This window comes from Leptosomus discolor, chromosome 18 (genome assembly GCF_034619465.1).
Source record: "Leptosomus discolor isolate bLepDis1 chromosome 18, bLepDis1.hap2, whole genome shotgun sequence".
Classification (NCBI taxonomy): domain Eukaryota; kingdom Metazoa; phylum Chordata; class Aves; order Leptosomiformes; family Leptosomidae; genus Leptosomus; species Leptosomus discolor.
The window spans coordinates 9,446,533-9,459,989 of NC_141408.1; the positions used below are offsets into that span (position 1 = coordinate 9,446,533).

General features: G+C 44.0%; 1 protein-coding gene across 1 annotated transcript; it reads right to left on the reverse strand.

The window, feature by feature from the left end:
• Positions 1 to 518: 518 nt before the first annotated feature.
• Positions 519 to 12,272, reverse strand: LOC104340658 (transient receptor potential cation channel subfamily V member 2). Its single transcript, XM_009953626.2, has 17 exons — positions 12,253 to 12,272; positions 11,476 to 11,592; positions 10,267 to 10,562; positions 9,475 to 9,608; positions 9,003 to 9,155; positions 8,205 to 8,345; positions 7,452 to 7,750; positions 6,846 to 7,022; positions 6,257 to 6,415; positions 6,030 to 6,125; positions 5,425 to 5,495; positions 4,547 to 4,712; positions 3,733 to 3,799; positions 3,337 to 3,644; positions 2,818 to 2,936; positions 1,917 to 2,011; positions 519 to 1,154 (listed from the first exon to the last, which is right to left on the reverse strand). The coding sequence occupies exons 3-17, from the start codon at positions 10,503 to 10,505 to the stop codon at positions 1,024 to 1,026; spliced, it is 2,355 nt and encodes a 784-aa protein (XP_009951928.2). The 5' UTR covers positions 10,506 to 10,562; positions 11,476 to 11,592; positions 12,253 to 12,272; the 3' UTR covers positions 519 to 1,023.
• Between the last annotated feature and the right edge of the window lie 1,185 nt (positions 12,273 to 13,457).

A 13,457-nucleotide genomic window follows, 5' to 3' on the forward strand; every position in this document is an offset into this window, starting at 1 on the left:
AAATACATCCAAGGATGAACATTTTCAGTTAAGTAAACTTGCTATATTGACAGTTTACAGAAATACATGTTGTTATTTTTAAATATAGGCTGAAAGTGAAACAGCTCATTTTTATCTCTTTTCCACAGAGTTTGAAGTATGCTTCCCATCCTGCATGAGGCAGTGTGCACAACACAAAAAGCAATGAGGTTTTTGTAATCATTTACAGCAACAGGATGCCCACTAAGACTGACAGGAAATGCTAACCACACGATGCATTTTGGCCCATCTGTCTCTCAGAAGCCACATGCAGGATTCTGCTGCTGTTTTCTACAGAGACAAAGCAACCTGTGAAAGACAGATGCTTCAGAAATTCACCATGTGAAGTTACAGGTCCAGAAAATCCACATTACTTTTGTGCTTTTAAGCAAATGTGCACATCGTGCAAACCATTTCATTATAATACTGTAAAATGGGAATTCTGCTATGGGCTAAACAGTGAGCATTCCGGGTGCTGACACAAAGACTCAGCATGGCTCTTGATGACTGAAGACTGTATTTGTCCACTCATGTCTCACACCGACAGTATTTTGCACAGACGCCAACTCCATCCTTAGCAACTTTTTATGCCTCTACAAGACTCTTTATTCCAAAGTACTTCAGTGCAGTCTCTTGTGACAAAAGAATAACAGTCAACCCCTTCTTAGATAGGTCACTCCATCCTTTGCTTCTCTATGGCAAACAGCATTATTTCTATACAGCTCAGAAAGCACCGCCTTCCCAAAGACCACTGCCCACTGCCCCTGTGATCTTGCTCTTACTCTTCTACCTTTAGACATAGTAATAAGAAAGTATCAGGCAAAGTCAAAATAGTTTCTTCAGAGGAAATTAATGATTAAAGTGCATGAAAATATTTAAAGCCACAGGCTGAACCACAGTCTTTGATGAAATGCACTTTAATACTGATAATGCCTTCAATTCTTCCAGCCACTATAGGAAGAACTACTTTGAAGATGGAAGCAAGGTTGCAATCCAGAAAACCTGCTAAAGATTTCTGCTTTGTCCCTCTAGAGGCATCATCTCAGTTGCTGATAGCTGGGGCTGCAATAGCGACTGCTCCTCTGCAACAGCTGTTTTCGGTTGTTTCTGTGGCATCCGTTTCCACGATCTTGTCTCTATAGCAGGAGACATAAAAACAGCAGCCCTTTGTCAGCAGGAAGCTGACAAAGGGATCCAGCTTTTAGAAGAGTGCAGGTTTAGGGAAAACCCAACATATAACAGGTAGTATTTTAAGTGTTGCAATCTCCCCACTCCTAGAAAACTGGCATCTAAGAAGAACCTATGCTGGAAGAAGGGGAGGCCATGTTTAAATCCAGTGGAGCTTCTGCCCAACCTCTGCCAGGCTGAACAAAATGTTTCCAGAGAAAGTAACAGCTCTTCATTTTCCACACAGAGTTGCTTCCGAGGTGTAACAAGTGAAGCAAAGATGATTATCTTAGGCAGAATCTGACAACTTGCCAGTGTTAATGCCCTGATCTGTGCTTTAAAGCCTAATGATTTTAATACTTGCAGTATGAGTGGGCCTAAATTTTACCTTTCCTAGAAAAATCACCACACATTTGGGCTACTGAGTCAAAGGGAAGAGTAGCCTCAGTGTTTCCTGCCCATTTCTACCAGAGGTTAAGGAGGAATGGCATCTCCTTCATTCTCACTATTTGCTCCCAAACTCTGCCCACATCCATACCCATTCTAATTCTTTATTTTCTCAGCTCACAAGTGATGCTGCTACTTTTGAGGGATGCTGTGTGGAAGAAATTTCGTGAGCAAGCTGGCCTGCCTAAAATTTCTGTTACCAAAAACATAATAACATGCTAAGAGTAGTTGCTGAGCAGGAAGCTAAAAGGATACTGAAGACCTTTCTTCATGATTTAATTTACCTTCTGGATTTATTTCTGAGTCACTGGTGTTTCCAGGGTCTTCCTTAAGAACTCCCATGTCCTTTGCCCAATTTGCCCATTTAATTTCCTCTACTCTGGAAAAACAAAATGCAACAGACACTGAGGCATGGAGCACACCATTTCAATCCAGATCTCATGGTCCTGCAGCATCCCAACCCAGCTCATACTGCTAACACAAACCTAATAGTTTGGCCATAGCAACAACAGCCTACAGAGCTTTTCTTTGAGTAAAGATCTTCAGTAGTCTAAGCTCCAAGAGGTAAATATCTTCTCCCCTTGCATATTGTGTGCTGGTCTGCATTGTTTGTTTTAAAATACTCCAGTTCCTCCCAGGGAACATACTCAATACAAAGGAAACTCTTAAGTTCTGCTTTCTACACCTGCTTCGTAACACCTTGGAGTTACAGACGTGCTGCCTGCAGTGCTGTTCGCTGGGTGGAGACAGGTTCCTCTGCTCTCCCAGCCCCTATATGCGAGGAAGAGTGCTGCCCCCTCGTGTTGTACTCAAGTTCCTGAGTAAAGGGGCCACCAGCCTCCACCCCTCCCACCACAGCCTGCTCTGGGCACAGCTATACTTGCAGCGGCAAAGAAAGCACCATTGCAGACACCCTGCCACCATAACCACCTGCACAGATGTGGGTTAAACGGGACATCTTTTGATGGAAGCATGTCTTGGTGACAATGCTGGTGGCTCAACTGGCTCTCAGACTTTCCGCACTGCGATCACCAACCAATTTGCATGTACCAGGGAACATGTGGTTGAGTCACTCTGTTGAGTCAGGGCTGAAATTCCCTGTGGTGGTTCAGGGTTACCAGCTTATGAATCATGGGAAGCCATTACTAGCCTGGAGTGTAAAGGGTAATGGTACATCTGTCTTACCTGAAACACCACCTCTCATCTTTCTTATTGAGGCCCACCGACACGAAGCAGCCAGATCTCCTCTTCCCACCTTGGCGCCACAGCCAGGCCTTCTCTATTTCCAGAATAGCAATAGCCCTCTGAAAGAAGAAGTCCATGTCAGAGAGAAAACAGGGCGTACAGAGCCCAGACCCCCTTTTCAATTAAATCTTCCCTAATCAGCAATTACTTTGACTTAGAAAATAATTTTGGAACCCAATCCCAAAGTCATCCTTAGCTTAACAGTACCAGTCAGTTACTTACTCTCTCAAGTTACTTATGCACGTGGATCTGGACTGGCTGGTAGCCATGCAAACAGCATGAGTTTTAAATACCTCTAAAAATGATGTTAGGATTTACCCCCTAGAGTGGCAAATTTATGTAAAAGAGAAGTTTATATCTGAGGCTTAGGACAAAGACAGGCACTGTCATCTCTGATGTTATGGGACTCAAGTAGGAGTCCGGGCCACAACATAACTGCTGTGCAGCACCATGCCTCACCTGCAGCTTCCAGACGCTTTTGCTATAACCAGAAATATCTGTGACAGTCTCACTCATGAGCGCAATCAGCATGTTGAGCAAAAGAATGTAAGTGAGGATCACAAAGAGAAGCAGCAGGAGCATGACGAAGTATCTGAATCTGGCATGTTCCTGGAAATCCAGGTCCCCCATCCCAATGGTGATCTTGAAGAGCTCCAGGGAGACACTAAGCAGCCCACCATACATAGCATGGCTCCCAGCGCTCTCCAGCTGAGCGAGAGACTTGTTCTGAGAGACCGAAGGAGCATCCCCCATCAGCGTAACCAGAGCTATGAGAAAAACAGAATTTGAATCCTCCTCAGAAAAATTTACTTCTTACAGGCCAGCCTACAACATAATGCTGAGTTAAGTCCTCACCTGCAGCAAAGCCAAAGAGGAAGATCATATAAACCAAGAGGAAACGCAGCAAATCTCTCAGGATAGTCTGAAACACAAATCAGGAGGAAATGCCATTCTTTATCTCACATAAAATCACCAGGATGATCTCCTGTTCTCACACATCATAAACGAACCCCCAGTAACAACAGTAAAAGCAAGTTGGAAAATGCTTTTATCCAGTTTAAGAAACTACTAATACATGTTAAATTACTTCCTCAGGTAAGTAACATCATTGGTAGCTTAATCTCAGAGTACTACATGAACTCATTTGTTATGTTTGTATGAATAGGTTCTTTAAAGCAAAAAAATATCATGTCAGTTCCCCAGTATGGCTGTTTCCAAATTGTTTCAACACACACATCTCTTTCTTTTCCATCTCCACTGGGCTTCACACAAGTGGTGATCAGAATTCTTCCCTGGCACCTCATTTCACCTCTGCTTTGCCTTGCCTTTCTAGTCCCAGACTCCTCTATGGACCTGGAAACAGTTCTCAGCCCAAGCATAACAGTTCCAGGGAATTTGCACTGGTTTTGACTGCTAGTTTTGAGTTGTTTTATGACAAACAGGTATCAGCTGCTGTCACTTCTATGTTCAAAGATCTAGTGGTTTGTTGCAATTGTACTTCCTTGAAGACACTGATCTAACCTCCTTCTGCAATATATTTACTTCCATAGTCAGTACATCAATTCTGTTTATGGTTTTCATGTCCTGAGAGAAGAAAAGTAATTGCAGGTCTTCTATTAGTTCCTCACATCCAAAAGCTTTTCATACAAAGTTTTTTCCAAGTACTGACCTTCTGTATCATGACACTGTAGATCCCAGTGCGTTGAAAGCCCCGAGTGTAATACAGCATGTTCACCCATCCCAAAAGCAGGGAGAACACCATCACCGCCACGTAGTTTTCTGAACTTGCACCATACAGGACTGCTGACAGCAGCAGTGAGAAAGCCTGGATGAAGCTAGAGAGAAATCAAATGAGTGACACAGTGACTTACCTCAATAGAAGGGCCCATTTGCAGATGTGTTCTGTTTTACAAGGAAAAGCAAACACATTTTATGAGGCTATATGGAGCATATAAAGCAGCAGTTAATCAGACACACAGTTTATATAAGCAAATCCTGTTACAACCAGACCCACAAATTGTTGCAGTTTTGTTATGAACTAGTTAATCTCATGGTATGGAAACTCTGAACTGCTCAATGTAACTCAACTCACATAACTGATATTAAATGGAAAAAAATTTAAACACATGCACACATACACGGACACACATGCATCTGTACATATTTTCCTCAGAACACGGAGAAGTTATTTTCTTTTTAACCAATTCTGAGCCATAGTGACAGTATGATTAAGAAAAAAACTGAGCTCTTTTTCTAATAAGTATATGCTCTTAAGTGTGGAATATTTGAGGGTCTGACCTTCACTGTGTTCCACTACAAATCCAAGGACAGACCATACCCAGCCAAGCCCACTACAACAAAGGGTTATGACCAGATGCAGCAGGTAGGAGAAGCAAGCAGAGAAGGGATGAAAAGAGGGGACAGTGGCAGAGAAGCAATCTTTCCTGCTCACCATCTCTTTAGAAATGTTAGGGCAACTTAGCTGCACACAGCAGAGAACCAGTTTCACCCATGCTTTCATTGTGCAAAAAACCTCAAGAGACATACATCAAGATCTCAATGCAGCTGTCAGAACACATAGTCTTCAGGGACTGGCGTCTCCTCCGCAAGTACAGACTCTAATAGAAAAAAACCAATGGTAGCCATTCATCAAAAAACCAGGGCATGCTAGAGAGTGGTTCCTGCCCAGCATAGCCTACTGCTCAGGGGAAAGGTTTGCTCCATAAGCTCCTCTTCATGGCTGCATTTTCAAGATCCCAAATTTCAGCTAGTCGTCCTTCCAAGACGAAAAAAAAGGCCGTATTTAAAAAGGGCAAGGATAAACAAGGGCTGAATCATGGCTCAGCCCAATGTCTTTATTAATAGACTGCATTAAATGCCAAGGATGCATTTTAGTACCATAAATCACAGAAGTCTCTCATAATTATTTGCTGTTGTGAACGTATTCTTCCTCTTGCCCAACAACCTGGCTTGTGCTACCCCTGTCACTGCTAGATTGCACTGACACTGTAAGTGTCTCAGAGCAGGATTCCCTCCTGCAATCCACTCATGCACATCCTGATGCCAGCAGAACTGAATCTGTCACCTCCACGTCAGTGATATTTTCCTTTTTTTTCCTCCTTACAATGAAACTAGACAAGAGATCCCCATACCTGAGCAAAGATTAGATAAATGCCTCCTAGCAAGATAATGATCAGTCCAGACACCCACAGGAAGCCTCCAGCTGTGAACTCCACCGGAAATGAAGGCTGCAAGATGAAAACAAAAAAAAACCCAAACCACTGAAGACAGTCAGTGGTAGTGATGATAACCACCTTGCACCTTTTAAACTCAGCTCCATCCATTCAGGCATTTCCAGAGAAAAGAAGACCGGACCTACCTTTACCCGTGAGGGTTGATAGTAGGCAATAGCTGTAAAGATGATCATGAATGACAAGTATGAAAGAAAACTGAAGTAGAATCTCTTGGAAGCAAACGTTTCCCATTTTTGCTGAAGCAGTTTGTTCAGTGGCTCTAAAACCACCATCTTGTACCGATTCTATGGAAAAACAAACAATGTACCCATGTGTCAACAGGAATACAAATTCACCAGACGACTGTCTTTTTCAGGGCTGGAGTTCAGTGGCTCCAAGTAGGATATCACCAAGGGTTTATTCAGTCAAGCTTTCAGTGTGAAAGAAATCAACCATCCCATAAGAAGTTACATCTTCTTGGCTTCATCAAGGCATTTGGACATGCCCAGGCTTAGCACAACCAAAGGATCAAAAATTTCTCTCATATTACAGATTATCAGAGGCCTGCCAAGCAGACTATAAATAATAAAATATGCAAATACTTACATCATGTGTTTCTTTTCCAGAAAAATGATCATGTGAAACACCCCATTAACTTGAAATGACTTGCATAATTATACACTATAGAAAGGCAGAAAAATGTTGCTGTCTTTGACTTTTAGGAAAAGCACTCACCGGCGTGTCACTGCTGTATGCCAGGATCTCCAGCACAGAGTTTTCCTCAAAGCTGTCTATAGAGGACAAGTCATAGAGAGACACATGGATGGGTCCATAGGTCCATTCAGTGAACTTGCGTGACAGGTGCCTGTACAACGGGTCTTTGATCTCTCTTTGGATGATGTGCCTGAAGATCTGAAGAGGAACCAGATGCATACCAGAAAAATGTGTATGTGACAGGTGCAGAATGACACAAGTATATCCAAATCACCTTCAAAGACAGGACACCTCGCTTTCCGCATTACACACTTTGATATATCCAAGCACCAGACAATCTGGCTAAAAGCAGGCAATCTAACTACATCTTGTATCAGCTCTTCCGGGAGTAGCACCAATTTTGGTCCAGACCAGTTGTCTTGTCTGGTACAGAGAGCAGCAGCAGCAAGCTGAGACTCTGTGGGACACTAACTGCATTGGCCTGGAGGAGGCCTCCTTTGTCGTCTCCTGTGGCACTGCTGCTGTGCAAGTTGCAAGTGCATCAAACTCCACTGCTATGCTGAGGATATATGCTACAGTCTTTCTTGTTTCTCAGCAACCCCAGGAATTCCCTCTGGTTGTCTTTACCTCTACTTTGCCTGTCCTGGCAGCAAGCTGCAGAGGATTTAATCCATCATAATTCACTATCTCTTCCAGTTTACACGTTGGGTCAACCTTCACACCTGCCTTCAAGATCTCGACATATGTTGTGCTCACAAACTTGGTGTTCTCCTCAGTGTCATCTGCAATCATCACCAGGGCATGCAGGACTGTGTTGCCCTGTGTATCCTGCTCCTGGAGCCTGGCTTTCTGGTGAGGATTGTTTAGAAGATATTCCACCACCTCAAGCTGGTTGGTACAAGCAGCCAAGGAGAGGGGAAGTTCACCTGAAGAGATTAGGACAGTATTTGAAAGGGAAGCAGAAAGGAGTGAAAAAGAATTAAAGGGGGAAAAAAAAGGCAATTAAAGGAAAATATATTTAGCCTATAGTTTTACCACTGGAACACAGAACAAGTTCTTTCTCAGTGTCTCTAGATTCAGAAAGCGTTTTGCAATAAACAATTAGCCCTTATTTCTGGGGGCACCTGAAACACTTTCACAGAGCCCCTAATTTTCTAAACTAACCAAGTATTTGTCTCTGTTTGAAGCCCCTCAGATGGGATTAAATACGTAAAACAAGTCTGTAAAAGGATTCCGCCATTCAAATAAGTCAAGAGCTTGATTACAGGACAGTGGAGATGGCAACCCACGCACAGAGGGGCAAACCCAACTAAGAATTAGTGGCATTGCATACAGTAAGACAACCAAAAAAGTGAAGGAACGTGTTCCACACTGACTCACCAAAATAAAAGTAAACTCCTTCTTTCTTTTTCCTGAAGAATTCACCATGGGCTCTGGCATGGACATCAGCTCCATTCTCTACTAGAAGTTTCACTAAATCTAGGTTCCTTTTCTCTATGGCAATGTGGAGTGCTGTCTGGCCTAAGGAAACAGGCAAAACCTATCACTCAGTGCCACTATCAGAGGGAACAGGCAAAGGACCCTTCAGCAAAGCCCTGTTTTAACAGTCACTGTATGTTCTGCACAGCAATCCTGCAGTCTCAGTGTTGAGCAAGGGGTGGGTGGCAATTGATGACTCTCCACAACGTTCATTGGAAAAGCACGTTGCAAACACTGAGTCAGAAGACAAGCCTCAAGACTATCAGAAATTCAACACAAGACCAAGCAGTTACCCCTGCCTGGCACTAAGATCCCAAGAAGCTATCAGAGGATAAAGACAATCAAGTACATGACTGCGCTGCATGCTATTAAAAGAATAACCCAAACTGCAGAACTCATTCTTTTTCACTTGTAGATATGCTTTTTAAGCTTTCCCAAGCAAATCCTCTCATATTAAACATGCATCATTTCTGTTTCATACACCAAGAACAAAGTTGCAAAAGTGTATAATTCAAGGCTGAAGAAGATGCAGCACCAGCACCAGAAATGAAAGGTGAGTAGGCTGTTACTGTAACTGTACCAGAACTCTGGAACTGCAGGGCTGCATAAGCTCCAGTTCCCTCTTTTTCCTTGTATCTGCACACCTCACCTGTCTGATGGGGAAGCTGCTCTGACGCAGCATCAGAACAGAAACCTTACCTCTGTAGTAACAGTCAGAGCACGCCACATTGACAAGTGGCCTGGGATTCTGCGTCTTCTGGTCTATTTCCAGCAAAAGTGGGATTGTGTCATTCTTTCCATTTTTTAAGTTCAAGAGGGCTTTCATTAAGCAGGTCTTCCCAGTCTTTGCATCTAGTAGAAAGAGAGTATTGAATGGGTTCTGCATGTACTTTGCACACATCTGCGTTACTTGATTCAGAACTTAACTGTCACTGTCGGACCAAATACAATAGTTATTTTAAAGGCCTTTCTCAGTATTTTCAGGCTGCAGCAGAGGCAAAAGCTTTAAGGTATATATAACCAATGGCATTCTCCATCCTTAGGTAGACATTAGGAAAATAAAAGAATGGACAGAGGGCTGGAGAAAGCAAAGAACCACAAGCAGGTTCCCCTCTCTAACAGGTGATGCCCTCTGCTAACCCTGTTTACAGAGTACTGAGCAGGAATCTACCTGTGTATTCAGAATTGGTGAGGAATTTGGAGGTCCTCCTTAAGTACTCCAGTAAACCATCCAGTGCCTCGGGGCTGCCCCTTGAGACTGCGCTGAAAAGCCTGTCTCTGTCAAAGCGATGTGGGTCCTTTTGGCTACGGAAGAAATGCAAAGCATTAAGAAGTTCTGGAGAGCAGAAGACAAGTGTGTGCAACAAGTTCTAGTGGGACGGTGTAAGAAAGGAAGGAGGCAGAAAAGTTTATCAGAAAAAACAAGTATTTTATTTTTGAGTCAAGGGAAAAATAGAGACAGTTATTTCCCAGAATTCTCTTAAGTGGCTGCTCTTTCCATCAGCTGGAGCTCTTCCCAGATCCAGTCTGATGTGAAACCCTGGAACACATCCAGAGCACAAAGACAGAGAAGCCGAAGATAGCTGCAGGACCAGAGTCAGTCCCATCACATGCTGTGAAGCACTCGGAGAGCTGGTTTACATCCCTCCCTGGCAAGAACAGTTCAGTTGTATAGGGCTCCATGCTAAGTGGCTCTGACACCCAGCTTGGCTTATTTAGTGCTAGTCCAGATACACCCAAAAGACACCACCACGCACACCATGCACACACCTTCCAAGCGCAGAAGGAAAGAGCTAATACATCCTCTTTCTGCTATTAATTACCTCCCACCAGATGCCTGTACTATTCCTACATTGCCACTTTCAGATTAGGCTGGGTAAAGTCTGCAGGCCCCTACCAGCAGGGTAGGGCTGTACAGACCAACAGGGATCGCACCCTTGTCGAATACCCAACAGTTACTCACTTGCTGACGAGTCCTGGCCGATAGTTCAGATTAATCTTGACTTTAGGAGAAAAGTCACTGCTCTCCTTCTGATAAGGTGTCTCCAAGGGTCGTGGCTCTCCTTTCTTTCCATGTCCTGATCTTTCTTCCTTTTTACTAGATGCAGGTTTATCTTCCTGGATACTGTCATCTGTTTCTAGCAATCCTATCAACCTGTTCCTCTGACCTGGGCCTGGCTGCCCATTTGTGAAGTTATCCATTTCTAGTAGAGATGGTCTTGCAGATCTCCAAAGATGTTCCTCACTGGGAGACTAAACCTGCAAGGGAAAGGGAGAATTAACACAATTTGTTCACAAACCTAGAACGTCTTCGCTGCGGCACAGAGACGAAAGCATGTTTCCAGGTCCAGCATTCCTACACTTGACTATGGGTCCCTTGAGAGAGATATTCAGTAAAACTCTGCACAGTAGGAGTATTTGAATAAAGGATCAGGGCCTTAAACAGGGTACCACTGGAGAAGTTGTCCAAAAGCAGTTCATGAAATACAAGCAACTTGTCTGCAGAACATCTGAACCCCCTTTGTGAGATGACCTCACCTGTTGGCAGCAGCACAGGTTCCTTACATAAAAGGCAAAGAAAGTGCATCTTCAGGAGACTACGATCATTGTTCTTGTCTCAGTGCAGCAAACACAGGCTAGTCACCAAGTGGCCAAAAAGATAAGACTAACTGTAGGCCTTCTTTGGACAGTGTGATAAGTTTGTTCATGTTCTCTGTTGTAAACATTAAGCTATTTCTAGAAGGAAAACACATGCACCAATTTCTCACATTTCATCCTGAGGCAAAATGAGCAGGATCTCCCCACTGTTTGGAGCTGTTGGCTATCCACACGAGCACAGGCTTTGAACATCCAGCTCCACAGCCCAGGCAAACACACAGCCCAGCTGCCATGTGGACACTCATAGCCCTCAGAGCCTGAACAGAGCAGAGCTCTCCCCAGAGCAAAGCTGGATCCAGATCTGCTGTACAGAGAGCACCAGTATTCATCAGAGCACCCAGCCAGCCCACTTCTCTCAGCTAGTATGTCCTGTACTCCTTTTGTTGCTCTTTTGAGACATCTCTTCATATATATCTGGATACATCTCAGATCTACACCTAGCACAAGCTATCTGTAGTCAGTGTATGTTACACACAGATTTTGAGGCAGCAAGGAAACATCCATGATTACCAACCTGAAGCAGAGCTTTTTCAATAACTCCGTCTCATTCACGTGTACTCCCTCCAAATGGTTAACACGTTTTCTCTGAAGAGAAATCTCCCTTGCTGGGACTACAGCCAGACTCCATAGCCTGTACCAGCAAAGAGGTAAATTGACACAGCATAAGCATTCTGGTTTAGATTAGGATGCGGAGGAACACAGTTCTAGGCAGAAAACAGCCACAAAACATCTTTAGGCAGCTCACAGCAAGAAATCCAAGGGCTGATTTCAAGAACAACCATTATGATAATTCAGCCATTCAGTTTAGTCTGCACTCTAATGACAAACATTCCTCCGCACACACAGGCATACATCCTGTAATCCCATTTCAGACTTACTTCCTCCCCCAAAACACTTACTGGTACATTTGCCGATCCTTTAGAGGGCTATTTGTACTTCCATAATAGTTTGCTTGTGCTTTTCTGTCTTCCTTTCCCCAAAATCACTTCTCAGCTGCAGTTTCCATCTCTCCACAGCGCTCGAGAGAGTTATTTATTATCAGTTTTGTACAGACAGACCGTCTGGTTTAAAAGCAAGAGCAAAATGGTCCTATAAAAAGGGACCCTATAATATATACATCCACTTCGTGCGTCCCTAGGAAACACAGAGAGCACTCTCTGTTTGCCAGCTCAGCATTCACTTCCTCTACTCAAGAAGTGAGTTGTTTCTTTCTGTGACTTTACCAAGCCATTTTGAGTAGCGCAGCACAAAAAAAGCCCTGCTGTCAAAAGAGGAAGAGCACAGCACTTACCCCAAGTTGCTGCAAGCTCCACCCAAGAACTGAGTCCCAACGGATCCTTCAGAGGGTAAATAATCTCTCAGTCGAAACCAAGTCAAATACCAGCAAGCGTTAACAAGCATGAAAGCAGACCCCAAATTATTTACATCCATGGGTGAGAGTCCTCTTCTGCAGAGAAGACCATGCTCATATTAGCAGTCTATTAACGGCACAATGTTGAACTCCTAGTTGGTGGTGGTCCATGAGAGAATCCAAGCTGTCTGTGAGAAGGAATAACCACAGATTACTGTTGTTTACTCAACTGTATAGCTTTTTGCAAAGTGAAGAAGGGCTTACACAGGAAATGACTAGATAGATTTCTCAGTAAAAGAGAGAGCCAATGAGTGCAGTGCTCTTATATGGGAAAGCTGCCTGGCTATTGCAAATTCATAATGCTTAACCCCTGCCTGCACGTATAGAGGCAACATCTCGTGGCTTTCAACAACAGCCCGCTCAGATCTCAAGGGAGGTGGCTGATTCGCCCCTGACAGCCCTACAGCCCGTGGTTTAGTCGTGAAGTTTGTCACAAGGCTCCCTCTGTTAGCCCCAGGACAAGCAAGTATGCATCGAAACATCTGAGGTCAACTGTTTCTGTGGGAAGCCAGTTTTCACACAACTTCACACACCCCAGTTATGAGGCAGCACAAACCGTATGAGACAATGAACTAGCCAGAAAGTTACCCTACAATGTACAGCGCCAGCCGCTCATCACAAGCACAGGAGACTGCACAAAGCAGCCCCAATTCCAAAACACTTAGGCCACTGATTATTTAATTTGACACTAATGTCCATTTCTTAATGGATTGGTTCTCCAAAGGAGTGCAAGTCTTGGAGAGGCTGCTTCTGGGAGCACGGACTGGCCATCCCTACAATTGATTGTCGTTGAGACCACGTATGCACATCAACACCGCTTCCCCTGTCACTCACAAAACAGAACCCCTGGGAAACAGAGGACATCAGCCATCAGCCCACACCAAGTGTCAGTTTTTCCCTCCCACTCCTAACAGAACTGAGGCCCAAGGAGGCAGCGTGATCATTATTTCCCACAGTGCAGGATGACATTCAGCACCCACAGTCTCAACAGCCTTCCCCAGCACAATGTTGCTGCAGAGTGACTCTCATCTGTACTCTGTAGAGGACTGATGGCTTACAAAGCCATTTAGGTGATCTAGAGCTCA